Source organism: Podarcis raffonei, chromosome 1 (genome assembly GCF_027172205.1).
Source record: "Podarcis raffonei isolate rPodRaf1 chromosome 1, rPodRaf1.pri, whole genome shotgun sequence".
Taxonomy (NCBI): Eukaryota; Metazoa; Chordata; class Lepidosauria; order Squamata; family Lacertidae; genus Podarcis; species Podarcis raffonei.
The window spans coordinates 134423053-134447630 of record NC_070602.1 but is presented as its reverse complement, the minus strand read 5'-3'; the positions used below and the strand labels follow the sequence as shown (position 1 = coordinate 134447630).

Sequence of the window (24578 nt, the reverse complement as noted above, 5' to 3'; positions counted from 1 at the left end):
CACCACACAGCCACCAGACCTTCTAAGGAGTGCCAAAAAGTCCAAATAAGACATGGATTAGTTCCAAGGATAGCAAGTGAATCATTGACAGAGAACTCCATCAAAACATACACACAGCAGATCAATCAGGAAAAGTGAGTCAACTTCATTTACATCATCCATTGCTGACCTGCCCTTTGGACCCAGGCACAGCAGCACCTTTGAGGACAGAGTGCAGGTGGGACAATGTGACCAGACGGCGGCAGCCCATTCTCCATTGCAGCAGTAACAGCCTGAGGAGCTAAGGTACTCCACAACCCTAGGGAGCTTAAAATCAATTTTCTTAAAACCCACGTGCTTCCTTTCCATGGGTCCCCCCCCCCATCATGCTACTTTTAGTGGCCTGGGATGGGAGTAACTGATCACACAGGAAAGACAGTGGGAAACACGTCTCAAAGGTAGGAGAGTGTTTTCCTTTTGTCCAACTCTGCGGGAGGCTTCCAGATCCTTAATCAGCAGGGATGGATAGAAGAAGTTGGTCTCTAGGATTTTGACAGAGCATGTGATATTCAGTAATGTATTCAATATTGGTTAGATTGACACTGACCAATGTGAAGTTTTTGGGATGGAAGAAACAGCAGGTTGTGTGAACCACTTGACTGCTCCCTGTCAAATGTTCAGAAGTATTGTATTTATGCTGTAGGGCCGGAATGAACTCCCACTTCTCCTCCCCTTAAAACATTTTCTGTTGAGCAGGAGAGATATACATGCACTCTGCCTGGAGAAAAAAGTCATGGATCTTTCAGCTCCGCAGAGGAAAAAAGTGGCCATTATTGGAGGAGGTTTGGTAAGACACTTTTATTTTGTTCTCTAATACTGTGGGTTCACACATAATGCTAAGCCATAGTTTAAGAAATCATTTCTTAGTGCTATGTGTGAACTCTCTGCAACAGCTTAACTATGGTTGTTTACTGCCAGTAAACTAGGATTTGAAGACTTGGTTTTTGCAGGCTCAGAAAACTTTGTTTGTTGTAGCTGTGGCTTAGTATTATGTGCACCCTCATCATGCTTCCTTAAACCATGGCTTGTTCAACTCCAGATAATCACAAAGATACAAAGGTACAATACAAGAGCTGCTGGAAAATAAACCAAATTTTGGAGAAGCAAGCTACATATGTCAACTCATACTTAACTTGTAGTTTGCTGAGCCAGTGTCTTAATTCTGGGCATATAGCAAACATGTAGCTGTAAAACTCAAATAAGCTACAGTTTCTGAGATAGCAAAGAATTGCACCTGGGCTTAAATTCAGGGTTTTTGCTCTCAAAGTTCATGCTTTAACACTTTTTGCTTCCCCTTAACTGGGTCTGTGAACTAGCTGACTAGATTAGTGCTTCTCCCCTTAACTGGGTCTGTGAACTAGCTGACTAGATTAGTGCTTCTTCCCTTAACTGGGTCTGTGAACTAGCTGACTAGATTAGTGCTTCTCTCCTTAACTGGGTCTGTGAACTAGCTGACTAGATTAGTGCTTCTCCCCTTAACTGGGTCTGTGAACTAGCTGACTAGATTAGTGCTTCTCTCCTTAACTGGGTCTGTGAACTAGCTGACTAGATTAGTGCTTCTTCCCTTAACTGGGTCTGTGAACTAGCTGACTAGATTAGTGCTTCTTCCCTTAACTGGGTCTGTGAACTAGCTGACTAGATTAGTGCTTCTCCCCTTAACTGGGTCTGTGAACTAGCTGACTAGATTAGTGCTTCTTCCCTTAACTGGGTCTGTGAACTAGCTGACTAGATTAGTGCTTCTTCCCTTAACTGGGTCTGTGAACTAGCTGACTAGATTAGTGCTTCTCTCCTTAACTGGGTCTGTGAACTAGCTGACTAGATTAGTGCTTCTCCCCTTAACTGGGTCTGTGAACTAGCTGACTAGATTAGTGCTTCTCCCCTTAACTGGGTCTGTGAACTAGCTGACTAGATTAGTGCTTCTTCCCTTAACTGGGTCTGTGAACTAGCTGACTAGATTAGTGCTTCTCCCCTTAACTGGGTCTGTGAACTAGCTGACTAGATTAGTGCTTCTCCCCTTAACTGGGTCTGTGAACTAGCTGACTAGATTAGTGCTTCTCAAACTGCTTGTAGGAACCTTGAGGTTTTGCATCAACACCTGTATCTCCCTACAATTTGCAGCTTCCATGGCGTGTCTGATGCATTTTAGGATGTGCCTTCAGTTTACACAGAAGCTGCCTCACAATTCTCCCCACGCTGCCCCGTTCACAGGTGGAGACTTTGGGGAGAGGTGGACAGTGGCTGAAGAGCACAAGTTCACAGAAGCGCAATGCACAAGAGCTTGATGATCCAGCATTACATCAGTGTAAAGCCTACAGGCACTATATACATCAACATCAGCACCCGCTCACTTTATAGTGTTGCCAAGAGAACCTTTATGCCAGCAAAATATAAGGGCCGCTTCAGAAAAGATCTTTGGATATAGGCACAAATGCTGATTCTCTTCTTCAATGAATAACAGAAAGTCAGCACGGCTCACAATGAGCTATTGGGAAGTGTATAAGGGTTTTCCTTTTTGTTTAGTGAATCCTGTGCAGTGGCTCAATGTCAGGACTACATTCATCTGATGAATATATCTGATGATATAAGAATGTTTGCATTCAACACATAACACACCCTTTCCATGTACCATTGTTTGTGGTACACTATTCGATTCTAAAATTCTTCTAATGCTTTTCTTGCAGGTGGGTTCTTTAAATGCTTGCTTCTTTGCAAAAAGGGGCTTTATAGTGGAAATGTATGAAACCAGACCAGGTATGTACATTTTGATATTTGCAGGGATGCAGTAGAAATTAAATGCATGCACATCCCATTGACTTATGTTGAGGTTGCTTACTTGTGAGCATAAGAGGCCTGCTGGATCTTGTTCTCACAGCAGCTGATGGAGAGCCAACAGACGTGACTCGAGAGCAAAAGCATTCTTCCCAGCTGCAACTCCCAGCAGCTGATATTTAGAGGCCTGCCACAAGAGAACATTGCCATGATGACAAGGAGCCACTGATGGTCCTATCCATTATCTATATTATCTATTAGCCTTTTATTCCATATTTTTGCAGTGGGAACCTCTGTGTATAGACAACAAATATTGTAAGTAGGCATGAGCCTCCAAAAAATAATCCAGAACAATTATAATCCAAAAACACTTCAGTAAATACCCATCTAGCAGGGTTGACATATGTCCTCTTTTTCCAGGACACGGCCTCTTTTTCATGGGTAGAGTCGTCATAGCGATCCATAGTTAAAAGCGGAAGTTAGCAAAAGTCCTCTTTTTTGCTCTTCAAAATATGGCAACCCTGGCTGTTATGTTGTCGTCGTCTGTTTATTACATTTAAAACCCACGCTGCAGAAACAACTTTTTGAAAACTACATTTCTCCTTCCCTTGAGACAAGAAAATCCTTAGATAGTTCTAGATGGGTGTTTTTTGTCATTGTATAAGACTAGGGCCGCACAATACATTTTGGCACCTGAGGCGAACCACAGAATGGCTCCCTCCTCCTCACCAGGTACAAGTCAGGAATGAAGAGCTACATCAGGATCTGCTGCCCCTGTGGATCCTGCTGCCTGAGGTGGTCGCCTTACCTTGCCTCATGGGTGGGCTATTCCTTAAAGGCTAAGACCTGGCAAATCTCATCCAACGGAAATCCGTCCAGAAAGGGTACTGCCACCACCCAGGCCTTTTCTCTAGATTGCCAAAACACAGACAGGAGGTTCTTATTCTTGCCTTTTAGGCAGTGTTAGAAACTGAGATATGAAAGCTAAGGGCACCTTAAACCTAAGTTATGGGGGCAACAACGGAATGTCTAGGCATACTTTTTCAATAACAAGAATACAAAGCTGAAAATGAATGAACTGCAGCTAAGATATTATGTTCATTTTTCACATGGTCTAGTCTTTCCCCTGCCCACACCCCTAATATTCTTAAGAGGGTCTCTTCCCCAGTCTTCAGAGAGTAGCTGGAAGTGGGGAGGCAGAATAAGGTCCTCCTTTCCTTCCACTCTGCAGTTTTACTCTGAAATCTTAGGCACAGGACTGCACCCAGAGCTCAGAAACTACTCGCACTAATGAAATTCCCTGTAGCAAAATGTGCCTAGAACAATGGGAGTTTCAAACTCTGCTTTTAGGGCATGGGTCATTTCAGACCTGTACAAAAATCCTGGGCTTTATCAAATGCCCAACCCCATTGCCACAGAACAGACCAATCACAGGGTCTTAGCTGCTTTGAAGCCAAGGGCTTGGTTTTCTGTTTTGGTCAGGCATTTCCCCCTCCCCCTCGAAAAAGTCCTGTCTCATCTGCATCAAAACCTGGCTGGGGCACATATCCCTTGTTGTCAATCCTTTCGCCGCCTCCTTGTCTGCCAGTGCAGCCTCCCTGGAAATAATTTTTTTTTTCCCTTCCAGTAGCACCTTAAAGACCAACTAAGTTAGTTCTTGGTATGAGCTTTCGTGTGCATGCACACGAAAGCTCATACCAAGAACTAACTTAGTTGGTCTTTAAGGTGCTACTGGAAGGGGAAAAAAAATTGTTTTGACTATGGCAGACCAACACGGCTACCTTTCTGTAACTCCCTGGAAATATGCATGTTCCTGAGGTTGAAGCGTGAAGCCAGCTAGTGCTGGCTTTGAATTCCTTTTTCCAGGCTGTTCACCCTCTGGAAGGTTTGATGTTTGCACAGAGGGAGAGAGCCTTTTGGTGTCGCTGAGGTCCATCAACAGGCACCCGTTTCTGACTCAGGTTTTCCAGCCACAGGTTTAATGTCTTCTCAGTCTTGACTAAAGCCTTGGCACACCCCTGGCGGGTCACCTTGGCAGGTAACGGAGCACTTGATGCCACAGCCCCATGGATCTTCTTTGCACACCTTGATGGCGCGGATGCTGGACTCGTTCTGGCCATATCCCTGTGCCAGTGCAGACAGTCATGCCGCCTCTCAAGCAGTCCAGCACAGCCAGTTTCTCTTGCACTGTGGGAACTCATTCTGCTTTTTAGCTTTCCCACCTTGAGGAAGAAGCTGTCTTGTGTTGGGGGCCATGCACTCAGACTGAACCTCTGCTTGCTTTCAGACCACCTTCCCCTCGCTCTCACATCACCTTCACTTGCTCTTCATGTTCATGCTAGGCCCATTCACACTCCCCAATGCTGACTCTATCACCATGCCCAAACACTCTCCCAGGGGCACTGCAGTGGCTGATGGGATTACCAACTCTTGTTTCCTGCTTGCCTGTCCCTTTCTTGGAGTTTACTTTGGAATTCTTTGATTTTTTTTCCTATTTTTCCCAAGCAGCTCCCCATTTATTTATTTTCCAGCCAGCCACAAAAGGTTGCGGTTGCCCGTCAGGCTTCAGGGAATCAGCTTCCTTCCCCCTTGGCAGTAGATAAGCAGAACAAAAGAAAATGAGTCTTCTTACCAATTAGAAATTTAACTTACCAGTTAAAACTTTAATGATCACAGTGAGAGAACAAAGAATCCATTTCCTAGGAATGGCGGTGCTCCCAGTTAAGAGTTCCACCCCTTCCTCCCTAGTCATCCATGTCACTACTGCGTCTTGTAACCTGAGCTCCTACCCTCTGTGCTTTCTGTCCTGCCGCTTTATCAGCTCTTCCTGACCTTGGGGAGAGTGGATGAATGCTTTCCAGAGACAGTGAATCTATTAACTCTCTCTCTCCCAGTCCTCCTTCTCCTAGCTGTTCCCCATCCAGTATTTCCCAGCTTCTGCCTTCTGAGCTATGCCCCTCTGCAAACCACTTTTCCAAATCTATACTGTCCTCCTGCTCCTGGGAAGATTCAGGAGCAGGGGGAGGGGGAGGGGAGGCTCCCACCATTCCTCCCCAGTGCAGCCCTGCTCAGCACGGTCCCTGACATTGCCTAAGGAAAGTGAGTGTGTACTATAATAGACCTAACAGCAGTGGCTGTAGAAGGTTTTCCTAAATTAATGTGGTCATCCATTGCAACAGTGTCACACACATGACAAAAGTGCCACCTCGTTTCATTTCAGATATCCGTGGTTCCAATGCTGCTCGTGGCAGGAGCATTAATTTGGCCTTGTCTCACAGGGGACGGCAAGCTCTCAAGGCTGTTGGGCTGGAAAACCAGGTGACCGTACAATTAAAGGATGAAACAAAATGTAATGCCTTTGTGTTGGGTTTTCCAGTATTGGACTGCTGGGTAGTTTGAAGGAACCAAGGGTTTTAAAAAGAGCTTAAAACCAGGACACCCTGAAAGTTTTTTTTAGGAAGACTGCTGAATTGTTGAGCTTTTCATAGGAAGACACCAACATTGTTGTTGTTTTTTTAGTTGTTGAGCAATACATATTTTTAAAAAAATTGATCTCCCTCCTTCCAAGGAAAGACTGCAGTCTGGGACAGGTTTTTAATACAGTTGTTTTCAATGCCAGACAGAAAGTTACTTACGGGATTCCTTCCAGTTTCAGTCATACAGGTTAAGTGGACAGAGCCATTTCCCAGTGATAAAATGCATCCTTTGCCTGCCGAAAGACCCAGGTTAACTCCCTGGTATCTCCAGGGACATAGAGAGTATAGTTGAGGAATATATATATATATAGAGAGAGAGAGAGAGAATAGCTGGGGCCCCTGTTATTTACTGCTTTATAGGTAACTACCAGCCCTATTAATTATGCCTGGAAATAGATAAACAAATAGTGCACTGCAACTATTTAAGCAAAGGAGAGATGTGTTTTGCGTACACTTGAGAAACCAATCCCCCCCCCCACTGTGACTAAGCTTTTGTGGGCCAAGGGCTGCGTTGACCCATGCTCAACTCTCCAAGGGCCAAAGTGCAACAGAAGTGGCTGTGGAGAGACCAGCGGGGGACGGGGGACGGGACACATTTTGGAAGTCACAAAAACCTTTTGGCACCTGAACGACATCAGGAGCCTATGGAAACAGTCAATGTATTATGTATTATAATATTGTGCGTGTGTGTGTGTGTGAGAGAGAGAGAGGGGGGGGGAAGAATTTTTGGGTGAGGGGTCTTGCCCCCTTCCAAAACCCCCCAAAAAACCTCTTGGTGGGCCACATATGGCCTGTGAGCCAAGGGGTACCAACCTCTGGAGTTCAGAGTCAACCAATAAATATAAGGAATGGTTTAAAATCAGTGCTTTTAAAAACCATATAAGTAATGATTTAAAAATTAAAGTAATTTTACACAACTTAAAATACAACAAAAGCTGCAAAGATTTAGAACCTTTGGTGACTTCCGGGTTGGCGCCATTGTTTAATGGCGGATTCCCTCCGAGCTCCGGAGGGAATCGGCTCCGTAGCGTCTGGGTCTGGCCGCTGCGGCGAAGCGGAGACCCTTAAAATCACAGGCGCGGATGCCTGTGAACACAGAGACTCGGCGGGCACCATTTGCGCCCCCCCAATCCGCAACGGAGCCTTTTTAAAGGCTTCGGAACGGAGGCAGGGTGAGGCGTGGTGCTGAGAGTACTCCCTCGCCTACGGAGTGAAGCCGCAAGCCATTGACAGAGAGCGCCAACTTCTTCCAAGACCGATTGGACTCTAAAACATAAACCCGTGAGTAATACGGAGATTGGAACCTTAAAAAATTTTTAATTTGGGATTTGGAACGAGCGGGAAGGGGCTAAAAAGGAAGTCCACCCCCCCCTCTTTGTAAACAATTTAAAGCAAAGGACTGGGCAGCTAAGGTCGAGAGAATCTGTTTCTTGTTTTTTAATGAAAGATCCTGACTTCACGGTTTTGACACTATAAGAAGATTTACTGGAGGATAAAAAGAATTTTGGGAGCTGAAATTTCACCCCCCCCCCCGAGACCCGGGAACGTCCTATGAGAAAGCCTGTTGCATTGAAGATTTTGACAGCTGTCAAGTGAGCTGTTAGTCAGCTAGTTGTCAGCTGGAAAAAGAGAACATTGTTTCTGCTGTTTTTGCTGGTTTATTTGGTATAACTTTGTTGAAAATAAGGAGGGCTGATACAAAATAACTGGACTTTTGGTTTTGAGCTGAAAGGAACATTAAGGAACTAAAATCCCCCTAGAGGGGTAATAGGGACACTACATCACAAAAATGGCTGGAGTATGTAAAATCCAAGCAGAATTGGACAGAGCACTCGTTCTCTTGGGAAACTTGCAAGATGAATACAATGCTTTGTCTACAGAGGTATCACTACTACACTGGACAGTAAACAACAGTTTTGAGCCTGATAAGGACTTGAAACAGGAAGCCTATTCAACTGAACAAATAAATGAAACTGAAAGTGTAGATACGATGGAGCAATATGTTGTTTTTGAAGAAAATGAAGGAGGAGCAGGAGATTTGCAGGAGTCAAAGGAGAGTTACAATATGAGGCCTGACATGATGATAAAAAAGGACAATAAAAATTGGATGTGGAAAGCCTGGTCTGAATGGGAGTCTGGAAAGTGGAGAGATCCCCTTTGGAGGAGATCTGAAGACCTGAGGATTACAAATTTGTTGAGGGTGAAAGCTGGAGCTTTGGGGACATCTGGATCTGAAAGAAATTTGAAACAAGAGTTGGAGCACCCCATAGGCTTTGCTTTTAAGTATGGAGGACTGGCTGGAAGCAACATGGATTCTGTTGGGCCGGAGCCCCTCCGAGACTTGGGGCTTAACATCAAGGACTATCAAAGAGACCGGCAGAAAGGAACTGAGAGAGATATAAGGGCCTCGGACGTGAGATCTCCAGGCTAAATAAATAACATAAAGACTGATGGATATTGGTTGGGGACTGGAACCGGGAAAAGGGTGGGTGGAGGTTGGGAATCCAAAGGGTACATAAGGATAATTTGCTTTTTATATTTTGTTAGTGGTAAGGAAATTGGGTAAATCGTGGAAGGGAAATTTTGGTCGACTTTAGGAAAAAGGCTTAAGAATAATTAATGAGGTATAAGTATTGATGTGTGATTTTAATAAGGTTAAATTGGTTTTTTCTTTTTAAATTAATTGAAAATAAGGCTGTTAAAAATAATTTGAGGAAATGGAAAAAAGAAGTAAAGTAAAACAATAGTATGTTAGAACAAATGTTTAAGTTAAGGTAAAGAAATAAGTTAAGGACTTGCTGAACTGACAATTTAAATTGGAATACAAGAAGGGGAGGTGTGAGGAGGTCTGAGAAATAAGGTTAAGAATAATAAGTATCAGAAACTTTATGTGTTTTTTCTATTTTTTTTTGTTGTTGTTTAGTTTTGAATATTATGTATTTTTGTGTTTTTTTTTGTTTTGTTTATTTTTTGTTTTTGTTTGTTGTGTGTTTCTTGAAAATGCCAATAAATATTTAATAAAAAAAAAAAAGGAAAGATTTAGAACCTTTGGGAACTCCAGCCTGCTGCTTGCTACTTTTAAAAATGCCCTATCTCTTAGGATGCAAATGCTTCTCTTTTTTGATTTCAGATTGTGTCTAAAGGCATACCTATGAGAGCAAGGAGAATTCACACGCTCTCAGGCAAACAATATTCAATTCCATATGGGACAAAGAGCCAGGTATTATTTTAAATATCCCTTTATAAAATAGTTTTTAGTCTTTAGTGGTGTCTTTTTGTATATAATACCCAATTCCCACTATTCCCTTGAGAGAGTTTTTATACTGCAAGCACACATGAGGGGGTGCACTGGGCATCTTCCTACATTCCTCTCCCTTCAGAATCCTTCTCATTGAAAACTGAGTCACCTGCAAAACAACTCTGGAAAACAGGCCAGCACACCTTTATCCTCATGATGCCCAAACCCAGGCTTATAGCTTATTTCTCTCGAAACAAACCATGAGCGATATTCAAGGTTTGTTCTTGGATTCCTGATTGTGATTTGTTTTGGGAAAACAAACCAGAAGTCAGGATCTGGATGTCATGACAAGCCACTTGGGCTACTTTCCCGGTGGCACAGCAAGAGCGTGGCTTCTGCTGATAATGGTGGGAGATCATGTTGGGGTTTCTATTGCATGCCAATCACTGTAAAAACAACAGCTACTTGACTGATCAGTCCCAGCACACTTCCATTCAGGAGAGCAGTGGAGACCCAGATTGGGGTAGTGATAAATCACAGGACCCCTGTATCTTAGGTTTGTGATGCATGGAAATTTAGGGAAAGGGGATTCTTGATTTAATTGTGACCATTCATATATGTTACAAGACATTCAAACATATTCTGTGTCTTATGTCCCCCCACCATGCAGTACATTCTCTCTGTAGATAGAGCAAATTTAAACAAAGATCTGCTAACTGGTAAGTATGATTCCTGCCTGCCCCCATTTTCAGTCATTTTTTACCTCTTAAAGACTCAGATGATGGAGACTGTAATTACCGTATTTTTCGCCCTATAGGACGCACTTTCCCCCCTCCAAAAATGAAGGGGAAATGTGTGTGCGTCCTATGGGGCGAATGCTGGCTTTTGCTGAAGCCTGGAGAGCGAGAGGGGTCAGTGCGCACCGACCCCTCTCGCTCTCCAGGCTTCAGGAAGACATCCGCAAGCTTGCGGAGCCCACGGGAACTCCCGCGGGCTCCAAAGGCTTGCGGACAGCAGCCTGCAGCCCGAAACCCAGGAAGCGCAGCGCAGCGCACTTCGGGCAGCTATCCGCAAGCCTGCAGCGCCCGGCTGGAGTCCCCCTCACATTTACTAATTTCAGAAATTCTGGGGATAACCTGGTGCCCAATAATTTTTGGGGATCCTTGCCCCCTGCAAATCCGTAACTGTATGTTGCATAAACTTTACCTTGCAAATAGCTGTTCAGCCATTCATTAGGGGAAACATAATTTCATTATGCAGCTCCCAGTTTGGGTCATATTTGTGTTCAGTACAATATATTTAATACTGTGTCTTTCTACAGCTGCTGAGAAATATCCCAATACTAAATTATACTTTGGACACAAACTGCTTCACTGCAATGTGGAACTGGGAACACTGACCTTTTCAGGGTAATCATTATCTCCATCCTTCCTGAACATGCTGATAATTAATCAGAACCCAAAGGGCGAGTTGACTCTGTCCATCCCTCTTGGTCTGGTGGGCTGGTCTGGGGAGAGGCCCACCAGGTGCAATTGCTCCAGGAGTCATTAGATCTTTCAATAGGACATGGCACCTAAATAAATCAACAATGTAATCCTTTGCATCTTTATTTGAAAGTGCGCCTCACTCAGCGGTGGAGGAAGCCACTTGGGAGCCTGGGGTGGTACACCCAGGGGCAGGGCGAGCTGCCCATAGGGGCAGGGCAAGGGTGGGGCACACCACGGGGCCTCCGGGGGGGAGGCAGTGGCAGAACATTTGGGCAGCGCAGAGCCTGCGCGGGCCCTAGCCATTGTGTCTCTCCCAGGAGAGATGTGTGGCTCGGGCACACTGCAGGCCCCGCAGTGAGTGCCGCATAGCATTTAGTCACCCCCCTCAGTGGTGACACCCGGGGTAGTCCGCACCCCCTGCAGCCCTCTTTCTCCTCTCCTGGCCTCACTGTGTTCAATGGGGCTTAAACCCTAGTAAATGTGTTTCGTTTTGTAGTCTAAGAGCATGATAGTAATTTTCTTTGACGATTTTTTTTTATCACTAATATAATAATAGCTGCCTCTTTCATTGAGCTAATAACATAGTAGCTTATACTGGGCAATGACATATCTTCATAATCAGAGGATGTCAGTTCCTCCTCAATAAATAATTTCTTAAAAATAAAGGGCAAAATTTTGATTTTTGTGCCCAAACATTCAATAGGATTGTTTACATGTTACATTCAACAAGTGTATAATCTGTATGTCCATGTACACAAATGACTTAACTGTACGCTCAGGACAGTTTTACAAATGTAACATTATCAAGTGGACAGTCTGTGTACTTGTCTGCACAACTGTTTAACTTTACAAATCAACTAGTGTATACTCTTTCACACTAACACTTGTATGTATGCAGAGACAGCTTGTACAGTATCTGTATGAACAAGCCTAACAAGAGCGGCTTTTTGTGTTAAAATTTCTGAAATCAGTATGCACAGGTCTGAGAGGATGTTTTGAAAAGATTACAGCTGCTTGAATAAATGGAAGAATGGACTAAACAGCATAAATGGCATAATCTGTTTTACGTATACTTGCATTTTTCATACTATTTCAGGGGTCAACTGCTGTTTTTGGAATATTCAGGGTTATTTCCGACCCACAACTTGGAAAGAAAGTTAACCTTCTCTCTCCCAGTTTTCTCAAATCCATTTTAGCAAAACTCAGTGTGGATTTTGTGTGTGATATGTTTTATAAAGTCCAGACTTAATAAAGAAAGAAAGAAAGAAAGAAAGAAAGAAAGAAAGAAAGAAAGAAAAGCAAACCCTTAAGGTCTTAAAATGTCATGCTACAAAGAGAGGTCCAAGCAAACAGATGTCAGGTTTGGCCACCACTGAAAATACTGTAATATCAAATGAAACATGCACAATAGGTTTGATTATCAGTTAGTGCAAGGAAGTACAAATCCTCTTCTGCTGCTGCTGCTGCTGTTCTCCTTTCTAGATCCGACCAGATGTCAAGAGAAGTCACTTGTGACCTAATTGTAGGCTGTGATGGAGCCTTTTCTACAGTTAGGAAGCAGTTCATGAGACAAGCACGTTTTGACTACAGCCAAGTATATATTCCTCATGGATACATGGAACTGAAAATACCCCCAAGGGATGGAAATGTAAGTACAGTCGTACCTTGGTTCTCAAACGCCTTGGTACTCACATGTTTTGGCCCCTGAACGCCGCAAACCCAAAAGTGAGTGTTCTGGTTTGCAGATGTTTTTTGGAAGCTGAACATCTGGTGCGGGTTCCGCAGCTTCCAATTGAGTGCAGGAAGCTCCTGCAGCCAATCCGAAGCCGCGCCTTGGTTTTCGAACGTTTTCAGAAGTCGAATGGACTTCTGGAACAGATTGTGTTCTAGAACCAAGGTACAACTGTAGTGGTAGCAGAGTCTCACTGTAGACCTTGCTTTCCAAGTTGACAGCTGCATAAACATTGACAAACATATTTCTGCCCCTCTCTTGGTCTCCTTCCAGTTTGCAATGGAACCAAATTATCTCCACATCTGGCCCAGGAATACATTCATGATGATTGCACTGCCAAACCTGGTAGGAGAAACAGTACTAAAACTGTCTTTTTAGTAGTAACACATAATTTGAAATGTTGATGTAATTCCAGGATCGTTTAGATTTAGATTAGGATTTCTGGAAACTAGAAAACCAAACAAAGTACAAACATTAGTGACCTAATGTACCTAGCTGAGACAGAGACAATATTTTCTATCTACTGTCAGAACTAACAAATATCTTACATGCTGTCTTGTGGGATATCTTTGGGAGAAGAAAAGGCTAAGGAGTAAACCCTACACAATTCCAGAGTGGAGTCACTGACTGTCAGACGGTGCCTTGTATGCTTCCTTCTGGCAACTCCTGCAGCCCAGCGGGCGCCTAATGTATTGCTCTGCTTTCTTTTGGGCCCCATCAGTGAGGCCAAGAGGGGGACCTTGTCGTCTGGGCAGCCTAGGACCTTGACACACACTGCCCAGTGTTGCACCCCAGGCAGAACACTTCAGTGCTGCCAGTGGCGTAGCGTGGGGGGTGCAGGGGGGGCCGGCCGCACCGGGCGCAACATCTGGGGGTTAGGGTTAGGGGGCGCAAATCCACGGGTTAGGGGGCGCAAATCCACGGGTTAGGGGGCGCAAATTACTTGCCTTGCCCCGGGTGCTGACAACCCACGCTACGCCACTGAGTGCTGCTAAAACAACAGTTTGTCTTCACTTCCAGAGGCCCACTTCATTGTCTCTTGAGAGGCCAACAGGCTGAACCTAATGAACACAAATCCCACATCCATCTAAAAGTAATTGCAGCCAGTAGGACCTGTAACATAATGTTGCAATGTTTCTCCATCCTTGAAGAGGAATGCTCCTGTTGTGGTTTCAAATCAGAGGTTAATTTCAGGGAAGGCTGAGACATCCCACCACTTTCCAGGGTATGTCTGGAATAGATATAACAAGTATCAATATTTTTAAAAAACAAAATCTCTCTCCTTTTCTTACCTTTGTGCTTTCTTCTTCATGTTGTTCCTCATTGCTGTAACATTCTCCCCTCAGTTACCTGAACTTAAGGGTGCTTGGACCCAGGTTAGTTAGAAAACCAAGATAGCAGTTTTATTTTGGACATCCAGATGAAGACTGAAGACACCCTGCTGTGCTCAAATGGGTTTTTTTGTTTTTGTTTTTTGTGGGGGGAATATTTATCACAGGTAACTTTTGAAGAATTTAGACACAACATTTTTTGGACATATTTTATTTCCCCCCTCAAACACTGCTCTTCTGTCCATTTAAACTTCATTTTATTTTATTGTAATTATGTTGTTATTATGGGATGAAGAGAGTTGTTGTTCAACCACAACTGGGGTCCCAGGCTATTAGAAGGTTGCAATGTGTGTTAAAAACGATATAAGACCTGGAATAAGCTGTGTAATGTACATCTGTATTTTAGACAGAAATGTATACTGTATATACTAAAATGCAGATAGTATGTTTACCACAGCACTTGAAAACTTTGTTTCCAAAAATACTTTTTACATAAATGAATCAGTGGATTTTTTTGTTGTTGATATTTCAGAAAATTACTTTCAACTTTAAAACTAACCAGTGATATCTCTTCTTTCAAGTTCTAACATCCTTTTTAATTCATAGGATAAGTCATTCACATGCACTCTCTTCATGCCTTTTGACGATTTTGAAAAGCTCATAACAGGAGACCAAGTGCTGGATTTCTTCAAAATGTACTTTCCGGACACAATTCCTCTGATAGGAAAGTAAGTTTGCCACTTACAGCCAATGAATGGACACATGAGATCTCAGAGTGAATGGAGTCTTGCAGGTGGCTCGCTCTAATTAATGGGAGAGATAAAAATGGAGAGGAATGGCACAATGGATCTGGAGGTGAACCAGGCAAAACAAAGTGCTTTCATATCTAGTGAATCAGCATTAACAGTTATTAATGAATCTGTCTCCTTTATCTTGCCTTTTGAAACAGGATGCAAAAGGAATATCTTTCATTTTCAGGAATTTGCAAATCATCACAGTATTTATAAATGGACTTTACGATTACTAAAATTATGAACAGAAATTATCATATATTAGCATAATTCAAAGAAATATTTTGTTATTTAGGATGCTGAAAGTCAGGACCTTCATAGTGGATTTCTCTGAAATGCTACCAGTTCTACACCAGCTAGACAGACAGCTGTGTGGTCTCCATGTGTGTGTGAAAGAGTGGTGCTGTGCAGGAGAGTTTTGGAACAAGCCAGGCCTGTGCAAAAGGGACGGGCTCCACTTAAGGCAGGATGGAATCAGACTGCTGGTGCTTCATATCAAAAAGGTGGCAGAGCAGTTTTTAAGCTGATAGTGAGGGAAAAGTCGACAGGAGCTGAGGAGTTTCCAGGGCAGAGCAAATCATCCCCATGCAACAATCTTTTTGTAAACAGCCTTGAAATTGATAAAATATGGCATATAAATGTGTTCAATAAATAAATAAAACTTACTCTGGATGTTTACCAAGAGAGCCTCAAAAGACTAGACCAGCTACAAAACAAGCCTGGAGGAACTTGCCCATCGCTTCCCTGCAACCCCAAGTTATAAAATCCTGGCGACTCTGATTAAATTCCCATTCCCATATCTGGATTAAGCTTTAATCAGTGATTCTTTCATGGCTACAAAAAATCGACAGAAGGAATGGTTTACAGTGGCACAGAAACCCATAGGAAGCCTCAGCCACGCTTTTGCCTGCAGAAAATCTTTCGCGTAGAAAATGTACTAGTGTCCCATCTCCTTCTATATCTTAGGTTTATAACATGGCCATATTTAGCATTTGATACATGCTCTGCTATTTCAATTTCAGGCAGGAACTGATGCGAGATTACTTTTTGTTGCCAGCCCAGGCCATGGTCTCTGTGAAGTGCTCCTCGTTCCACCTTGGCACTTGCTGTGTGCTGATGGGAGATGCGGCCCATGCGGTCGTGCCCTTCTACGGACAAGGCATGAACGCTGTGAGTCAGAGCATCAGCTCCGCCATTCCTTTGTCCCTCTCCATAATTACATTAAAGGTAAAGGTACCCCTGCCCGTACGGGCCAGTCTTGCCAGACTCTGGGGTTGTGCGCCCATCTCACTCTAGAGGCTGGGGGCCAGCGCTGTCCGGAGACACTTCCGTGTCACGTGGCCAGCGTGACAAAGCTGCATCTGGTGAGCCAGCGCAGCACACGGAAACGCCGTTTACCTTCCCGCTAGTAAGCGGTCCCTATTTATCTACTTGCACCCAGGGGTGCTTTCGAACTGCTAGGTTGGCAGGCGCTGGGACCGAACGACGGGAGCGCACCCCGCCGCGGGGATTCGAACCGCCGACCTTTCGATCAGCAAGCCCTAGGGGCTGAGGCTTTTACCAACAGCGCCACCCGCGTCCCGAGATAATTACATTACTTGGGGAATTAAAAATCCTTTTCTTTTTTATTTAAAAAGATATAAAAATTGCCGTGTAGAGTTTATGGGCTTTTAGAACTGAAACGCAGCTTGTGGTATGTGGCACTTCAGGCTACTTCTTCCACAATTTAAAAAAGTAAAGCAAAAACTGAAGACAAAATGTCCCAAGCATACCAAACTAGCAGGTCAGGTTGTTGCATCCCATTCTTCCATGTGAAAAGGGCCAGACTTTAGTGAGCCTTCTATTAGAGGAATCTTTCTGGTGCGGTTCCCAACAAAAAAATAGTAAAAACACAACACAACATCACACGCTAAAAACTTCCCTTCAGATGTCTTTTGAAAATCTCAGAGCTGTTTATGTGTTTGACATGTGCTCCCAGGGTAGCTCCCTGAGGTCTTCCTTTGGCCCTGTGGGTGGCCCAAGCAGTCCGGTTGTCCACAGCAAGAAGAGTCTTGTGGATTACATACTGGATCTGGACTGGATGATTGGTTATGTTAGTGCATTTTGTAATTTTATAAGGTTTGTGACTTCGTTGCTCGGTTTGATTTTTCCCATGTTTTTTTATGAATTGTGATATTTTATATATTGTGACGCTGCTGTTATTTTTGTTGATTATAGTCTAGTCATGATTTGTTGTAATTGCTGAGTGAATTTCTGTTTAATTATTATATATTGATACTTTGAATCTTAATTTTGTTGTGTAATATCCTAAATGCATTATTGGCTATTACTTTATTTCATATAAGCTGTTTATTTTAAAGTTGTATTTTTTGTTATAACATTTGCATTGGATTGGGATTGTTATAAGATGCATGATTTTGGGGGGGGGTGTACATATATACAGCTTTATGTATAGCAATATAGAAAGATGGTATACAAATTAAAAGTGAAATGAACATGAGATGAAATATGCTGTCTGGCAGCTGCTTTCCAGGTTTTCCGGAGATGCTGGGGTTTGACTCTGGGACCTTCTGAATGCAAAGCATCTGATCCAGCCCACAGGTCCTATCCTAATCTGGTTTTTCCCCTTGTACTCCTCCTTCAGGGATTTGAAGACTGTCTGGTCTTTGATGAGTTAATGAACCAGTTCCAAAATGATATATGTGAGTATATGTTTCTGTCACGAAAGACCATATTCCTCATGAGCCTGAATGAAAACTGCTGCTGTAAGAGTCATTCCAGCTTGTTAGCCCTCTTCTCAAACGCTCCCTCTTCACATCCTCCGTTGCTCTGCTGGCCTGCTGAAACCGAGGAAGTTGGTTACAGAAAACCTCCACCAAGCAGGTGCCTCCTCTTGCTAGGATTCAAAGCTGCCCCCAATATTGCTACATGGAACCCCAATCTTCACAGCAGGGCGAGAGTCCAGGGAGTTCCGGGTGCCCTTTGTTACCAGGATCTGTGTTTCCTTTAGGAAATGAGGCACAGCAGAGAATACCCAGCTGGGTAGGAGTGGAGGCGCCATAAGATGGTGTCCCCAAACCCTTTAGCAGTTGGACTCCTCAGAAGGATATCAGAGTTAACAGTTATTAGCTTCTTGGGCAAGTTATCTGCCTTTCCCCCTTACCACCTGCACACCCTTCCTCTTCCAGGACCATCCTGTCCCCTCCTCCCCTGCTGTGCCCCTTGCTTCATCCACTTTCACATCTCCCATTGCTCCCACAGTCCTTACCTACCTCCAAGTTTATCAGGTGCTCCATAGCCATTTTCTAAGAATGCCTCTGAGTCTGAGTCAACATAGCACCCAAAAGCATTCTGGGGAAATAAAGAGGGTAACTCTTTGATTTACTTTGTGGGATGCTGGAGCCAATGGGATGGCTATGTCCTTGTGATGCTAAGCAGCCACAAAGAGTTGTGTGAAGCAGCCGCGACTCCTCAGTTTTTTCCTCTTGCCTGGCACAACAGTCATTCCTCCTGGCTTTCCTTTTTTGTCAGATAAGTCTATATTGTTTCTTCTCTAGATCCCTGACTTTAACAAACCAAAAAACAAAACAAAACCTCTCCTCAAACCCCATTCCTGCTTTCTTCTGATCATCATGATTATCTTTGCCCTGCTTTGAGGTGATGGCTGCCATTCTGCAATTTTCCTGTGAATGTTTCATTCTTTCTTCCCCTCTTTTCCAGCCTCTCTCTCAGGCATGAGGCAGCTTCATTTGTTTCTCAGCTTTACTGATTGCACAGATGAGGAATATTCTCTTTATTCCTGCAGTGTTTTGGCGGCTTTTTGCAAACGCTACTAGTTTGTTCTCCAGGGTTTCTTTCTGTCCTTTTTTCCTATTTAGTTTGTGGATTTAAGGGATTTGTTTTCTCTTCTGGCAGTTTGTTTCTCTTGCTTTCTGTGTTGCTTTGGCACGCAACAGGGGCAAACGGAGTGGAGCCTCTACATTTATAATTTAACCTAAGGTTACCAGATTTTTTTCAATAAATCCAGGGATACTTTTCAACTTCAATGGATTTTGTATGGGGACTGATTTGTAAATCCGGGGACTGTCCCTGGGAAACGGGGACATCTGGTAACCTTAATTTAACCTCTTGACGGGCACTTGTGTGTATCTGAGGCAGTTGGACTTGGCCTATTTTCTCCTGGTCCACGGTGTGGCAAAAGGAGATTCAGCATCCTGTGGCAAACAGAGTTGAGAGCTTATATTTTGCAGTCCAGGGCTGTGGCTGTGTAGGGTGTCTGTCTCTTTGTCTTGTGTTTCTCTGACTATTATGGAGCCAACCCAGGCTGTGGCTGAGCCACCTCTTAAGAAGACGAAACAAAGCTGAAGCAGCTGAAGCCTTCTAAAGGGCCTGTTGTTTAAGTCGTTTAGTCGTGTCCGACTTTGTGACCCCATGGACCAGATCATGCCAGGCACTCCTGTCTTCCACTGCCTCACGCACATGCACCAAATCTGCTCCTCCTGTCCACACCAGGAAGCGTCTTTCTTCCATTCTTCTTCTTCAGTCTAAAGTTTCAGAGACAGAGCAGTCAGCTGTTTCAAATGATTCCACCCATTTGAAAGCCAAGGATGCGCTGCCACCTACTGGTCATCCTCAGGTTGACACATCTGAATCTGAACCTGACTTTTATGTTCTTCTGATGGGACATGAGGTTCAGACCTCCCCTCCCACCAATCGGGTTGCCTCTGCCTCTGTCCCTCAGACTTTTCCAGCCCCGCTTATTGAACAATTTAAAGAAGCTATAATTGCTTCACACTTACAATTGCAGAATGAAGAAATTTGTTAAACCTAAGAAGGCTGCCCCTTTCTCAACCCAGAGGGATCAGGTTCATTTGGATATAAAGGAACCACCACCCCCCCATTCACATCCATAGGTGATGATGAGAATGTGGCTATTCCCTTGGTTTCCTCCCCAACCCTTTTCCAGGAAGGGGAGCTGGATGATAACTGGAGTGAAGGATCTTTGCAAGATGAAGATTCATCTATGAGGCTGTTTCAGGAGGCCAGCGCCCCCATCCTGGAACGTGAGATAATGCATGCCTTAGAATTAACTGCTCAACCTGACAAATCAACCACTGAACCAGAGAGTGATGTGTTAACTAATAGCTGTACCCTAGCCACCTATTGCTTAAGGCAATAGTTAAATCTTAGCTAAAAAATTGTATGTCTTGGATCTGGAATTCATGGCATATATTAAGACTCCTTCTTAAGGAAATGCTCAACTTTGGGACACTACTGATAGGAGAATTAAATTTGCCTTCCGTAAGGCCATGATGCAGTGGTCCTCTCTATGAGAGTGCCTGGGTAGCATCCTCATGTGCTTGAACATGTATTGTGTGGCTTGAGGATTTATTGCAATCTCCTCAAGATCCAGCTCGACAGCACCAGATTCTTACCAAACTCCTTTAAGCTTTTATGGCAGATGTCTCCATGGAGCCCATGCAGTTTGCAGCTAGAGCAATGGCATCCCAGGTAGCTGCTAGACGCTTCCTGTGACTAAAGTCCTGGAACGCTGAGGCTGCCTCTAAAGTAAACCTTTCCACTGAACCTTTTGGTCAGCTTTCAGAGAAGGGGTGTTGAAAGATGTCTTTATAGAATCAAAGATAAGAGAAAAGTATTGTTTCAATGCCTCAACTTCTTCCAGTGCCAAAGCCACAAAACAGCGAACCCAAGGATGGGTCCACACCCGGGGGGGCGGGGTTGGAGTCTGACTTCTTTCCTTCCTGCCTGGCAGATGTCAGTATCTGATTGCTGGGTTTTAGGAATTATTTCACAAGGTTATTTCATAAAATTAATTTCCATTACCCCCTCACGTTCATTCCCTCACCCTTGCCAAGAAACAAAGTACGTTTACAAGCTGTTTAGACTTGTGTTTGCCATCTTCTGTCTGTGGGAGCTGTTGTTTTCAGTGGTCTGTGTTTGCCTGAGCTTGAGTCTGGACTAAGGATTCTGAGCTCCTGTGTTCTGATTTGATACATGATGTCCAATCACAGAACATTTCAGGATTTGGGCCTCTGCCATTGGCCCTTGAACTCTGAGTCATGATTCGTAGCTTGGAAGTTTAGACAGCCAGTCACGTTGGGAGTGGGAGTGGCCCAGGCTTTCAGGAATGTATATAAGCCCCTGTTTCCCAGTTATGTAGTTCAATAGAGGTTCTTGCTGTTATCGCTATGTCTTGCCTCGTGGGAACCCAGCTACACCGTAGGAGCCATAACGCCTGTTCCCTCAGATCAGCGCTTTCGCGGCTTCTAATCCGTATTTTTGGTTGTGCCAAAAGAAACACGAAAAAATGGTGTCCTATTCTCGATTTACGCTTCAACCATTATGTGGCATACAAAGATTCAAAATGGAATCTCTGAACTCAATCTGAGTGTCCTCACAGATTGAGTGTCCTACCGGAGTTTTCATTTTGAGTGTAGATCTCAAAGACACATACCTTCATGTCCTGCCCCATCCAGTGCACCAACAGTAGCTTTGATTCCCCTGGCTGACCAACATTTTCAAGAAGGGAATGTTTTTCTATCTCTGGAGAGAATAGCCAAAATCAAAGCTGCAGCCTCTTTCCTGATTGCCTCCAAGATGATGTCGGCTAAACAGTTGGCAGTTATTCTAGATCTCTGCATGTCTGCCTCCCAAATTACCTCCTGGGCGAAACATCACGCCTGAACCTTACAGTGGTTTATTTTACCTCACCAGTGGGCCATCACCCACAACATTCATTGCCGATGCGCAGTTAGTGAAGATATAGTCTATTGATCATAATTTCCTTGCCTTTCAGATATCTAGCACATTTCTTTCTTTAGATTTTTGAGCCATGGAGAGAGGAACTAGGCAGACCTTTTTATTTCAGTGACTCCTTCAGTGTATGCTGCTTGGCGAATCCAGAAAACTGAGGAGTCGAACCTGCTTCACACAATTATTTGCTCCTGCCTAGGGTCACGTGATGAGGACATAGCCCATTCCATTGTCTATCTATAAATAATAATTATTTGCAGTCTAAATTGAAGCCATCAGTAACTGCACCTGCTTTGCTGACTGACAAACCAAGCTCTGTGACAAACCAAGGCTTACCTTCAGTGTAATGAGTGAAATGACCTTGTTTCTTCCACAGGTATTTGTCTCCCAGAGTTCTCAAAGCTGAGAGTACCTGATGATCATGCAATTTCAGATTTAGCTATGTATAATTATATAGAGGTAAGTTAAATACAGTTAAATAGAGAGTGGGTGGCAGCTGAACGATGAGAGATGTTTCCAGATGTTTCTCTTGGTTGTTTCAGATGCGGGAGCATGTCAATTCAAAGTGGTTCATTTTCCGAAAGCACATTGACAACCTTCTTCACGCCCTCTTCCCCTCCACTATCATCCCTCTGTACACCATGGTAAGACCAGCAATAGCTATATTGCAGGGTTTCCCTTGTTTTCTTCATTCCCGGCTGCGACCCCCTCCACTTTCAGTGATGATCTGTGTGATTTCGTAATCTGATGCAGGTCACATTCTCCAGAATTCGATACCATGAAGCTGTGCAAAGATGGAAATGGCAGAATAAGGTCAGTGGCATCTTAGATGAATTTGTTTGGACTGGGAGCATATTGTATTATGGGTGATATAGCCATGGGTGTAGCCAGGATTTTTGTATTGGGGGGGGGAGGACAGGACTTGCTTAGGAGGGGCAGAACCAACATGATCGGTCAATTAGTTATTTCTATTGTTTTACTTGGTTGGGGGGCAGCTGCCCCCTTGCCCCCCCGGCTACGCCCATGGATATAGCCAACAAAGTCCTACTCAGAGTAGATCCTATAATGGAAAGGGGAGATTAAACACCTTTTACTCCCTTTCTTTGATGACTGCCTGTCTTCCCGCCATAGTTTGCCACCACACTAGTCTGCCACCATAGTCTGCTACCACACCCCATTTGGTTCCCTCTAACTGTGGATGACAGGGCTTTCCTGGGATCCAAGGTACATGTATACCAGAAGAAGCAGAGAGAGCAGTTTACCTCTCTCTCCCCAGAGACCAAAATAACTTGCTTTTGTCTGTCAAACTTATACACACACATAGCATAAACCAAGTGACGAGGCAGATAAGAGTTTGGAATAAAATACAACCAAATGCACTCCTAATGGAGTTAAGAAAGAAAGGAAGAGAACAAACAGAAGAGACAGAATGTTGCTCCAAAAAAAGAAAAAAGGAACCTGTGTTTTATTTGGCTTTATCAAGCTCTGTTTATATGGGTTTTATGCTCAGATATTAGTATCTTTTTAACAAATGGCAGTGTACATTTAAAATAATGGGTTGAATCCAATTTATTCATAAATACCATTGATTTCAATGGGTTTTCTCTGAGTATGATTATGTCTGGAGCCCATTGTGATTTTAGAATGGTTTTTAATATATGATTTATTAAATTAAATATGGAGTGATATGTTATGCATAGCTTAAAGCAACTTGTGCATTGTCTTTTGTATACAAATATTATAAATATATTTTATTGTGATCCTTTAAAGATTCTAAAATTTATTTTGAATGGCATCTTATGTAGTCAGCGGAATAGTCCAAAAGATTTAACTATAGACTAGTAAAAATATTGCAAACTATTTCCTCCTGCAACATTTTCTGACTCAAATTGGATTTCTTCTTAAAAGGTAATTAATAGAGGCCTCTTTCTCACTGTGGCTGTGACAGCAGTAAGTGGCATCTATCTGCTCAGAAATGGTATTAAGCTACAAATTGACGCATGTGCAGAGAACCTGTGGAAATGGACATTCAGCCTCAGAAAATTTGGAAATGTACCACTGGCTACCCAATAGTGTTAAAAGCAAGAGAGAGAGAGAGAGAGAGAGAGATTTATTCAGTGTTTTAATTTCACCTCTGCTTGGAAAGTCAGAATGTCAAAGTATTCCCAAAGGACTAACTGTGCTACATGGTGCTGGATCCAAGTGTTAGAAGGCCATCCACATGGAACTCAACAAGACACTTGCCATAGACTTGAGTGCCCTGCTGTCATCTTCCTAAAGAAATGATATGTGTCCCTCAAGAGCCTGAGGGCCTGTAAGCTGTTCTTCCATACTTCCCCAAATACCAGCATCAACTTTTACACACAAGAGGACATGTATAAATTGTTGTGTATTGAGTCAAAGGATTTTATATCTGTATTATTATTGTCTGTATTTGCATTAGGGTAAAGTAACTGCCTTTTGGTTCCAGAGGGTACAGCTACTATTGGTTCATTTAAGCTGCTGTATTTGGATCCTCTGTCTTATTGGTTTCCTCCAAAAGGCAGGACTGTGATTGCCTGATATTGTTCCCTCCAAAATGTATCCCTTCTAGCTAGTTCCCTATCCCTATAAATGTAGCTCTCCCCTCCTCAGTTCTCAGTCTTGTTTGCTTTAATAAAGAAGTGTTACTACAGAACTGTCTCCAGCATATTATGTCAAGAGAGCTGAAATCACAAACCCCACGTCACAACATAAATTAACTGCATTTTGTGAGTTTTAGAAAAGTTATGAGCTTCACTAAACTTGCAATAGATCTGTATCCAATTTTTAAAAAGTGTCAACCAGTTTTCCAGTTTCTTAAGTGAACTATTGAACTACAATGTCGACGAGAAACAGAATCAGCAATAAACTTGGCATATAAAATTCACGTTTTGTGTGGTGCTTTTTTGTCACATAGAAA

At 43.4% G+C, this 24578-nt stretch overlaps 1 protein-coding gene and 2 long non-coding RNA genes across 3 annotated transcripts in view; 1 reads left to right on the top strand and 2 right to left on the bottom strand.

The window, feature by feature from the left end:
* The first annotated feature begins 186 nt into the window (after positions 1-186).
* Positions 187-24015, top strand: KMO (kynurenine 3-monooxygenase). Its single transcript, XM_053363437.1, has 16 exons — positions 187-285; positions 736-826; positions 2721-2790; positions 6029-6126; positions 9415-9504; positions 10193-10241; positions 10844-10931; positions 12492-12657; positions 13015-13086; positions 14679-14800; positions 15886-16033; positions 17508-17565; positions 22014-22096; positions 22180-22281; positions 22391-22450; positions 23546-24015. Exons 2-16 carry the CDS (start codon positions 773-775, stop codon positions 23708-23710), a joined length of 1425 nt encoding a protein of 474 aa, XP_053219412.1. The 5' UTR covers positions 187-285; positions 736-772; the 3' UTR covers positions 23711-24015.
* LOC128400844 (uncharacterized) overlaps positions 13557-24578 on the bottom strand; it is an 88612-nt gene continuing 77590 nt past the window's right edge. Inside the window, exon 4 of the long non-coding RNA XR_008327390.1 lies at positions 13557-13722. This is a non-coding gene — a long non-coding RNA (uncharacterized LOC128400844). The remainder of the gene's footprint in view (positions 13723-24578) is intronic.
* On the bottom strand, positions 13732-18436 carry LOC128400849 (uncharacterized). Its single transcript, XR_008327391.1, has 3 exons — positions 18136-18436; positions 14632-14875; positions 13732-13972 (listed from the first exon to the last, which is right to left on the bottom strand). It is a non-coding gene; the product is annotated as an uncharacterized LOC128400849 (long non-coding RNA).

Excerpts from the sequence above, each read along its gene's own strand:
- KMO (XM_053363437.1), top strand. The coding sequence starts at position 773 with ATGGATCTTTCAGCTCCGCAGAGGAAAAAAGTGGCCATTATTGGAGGA. Across the intron at positions 10,242-10,843 it reads AAACAAAGATCTGCTAACTG|CTGCTGAGAAATATCCCAAT; the intron begins GTAAGTATGATT and ends GTCTTTCTACAG. Across the intron at positions 12,658-13,014 it reads TACCCCCAAGGGATGGAAAT|TTTGCAATGGAACCAAATTA; the intron begins GTAAGTACAGTC and ends GTCTCCTTCCAG.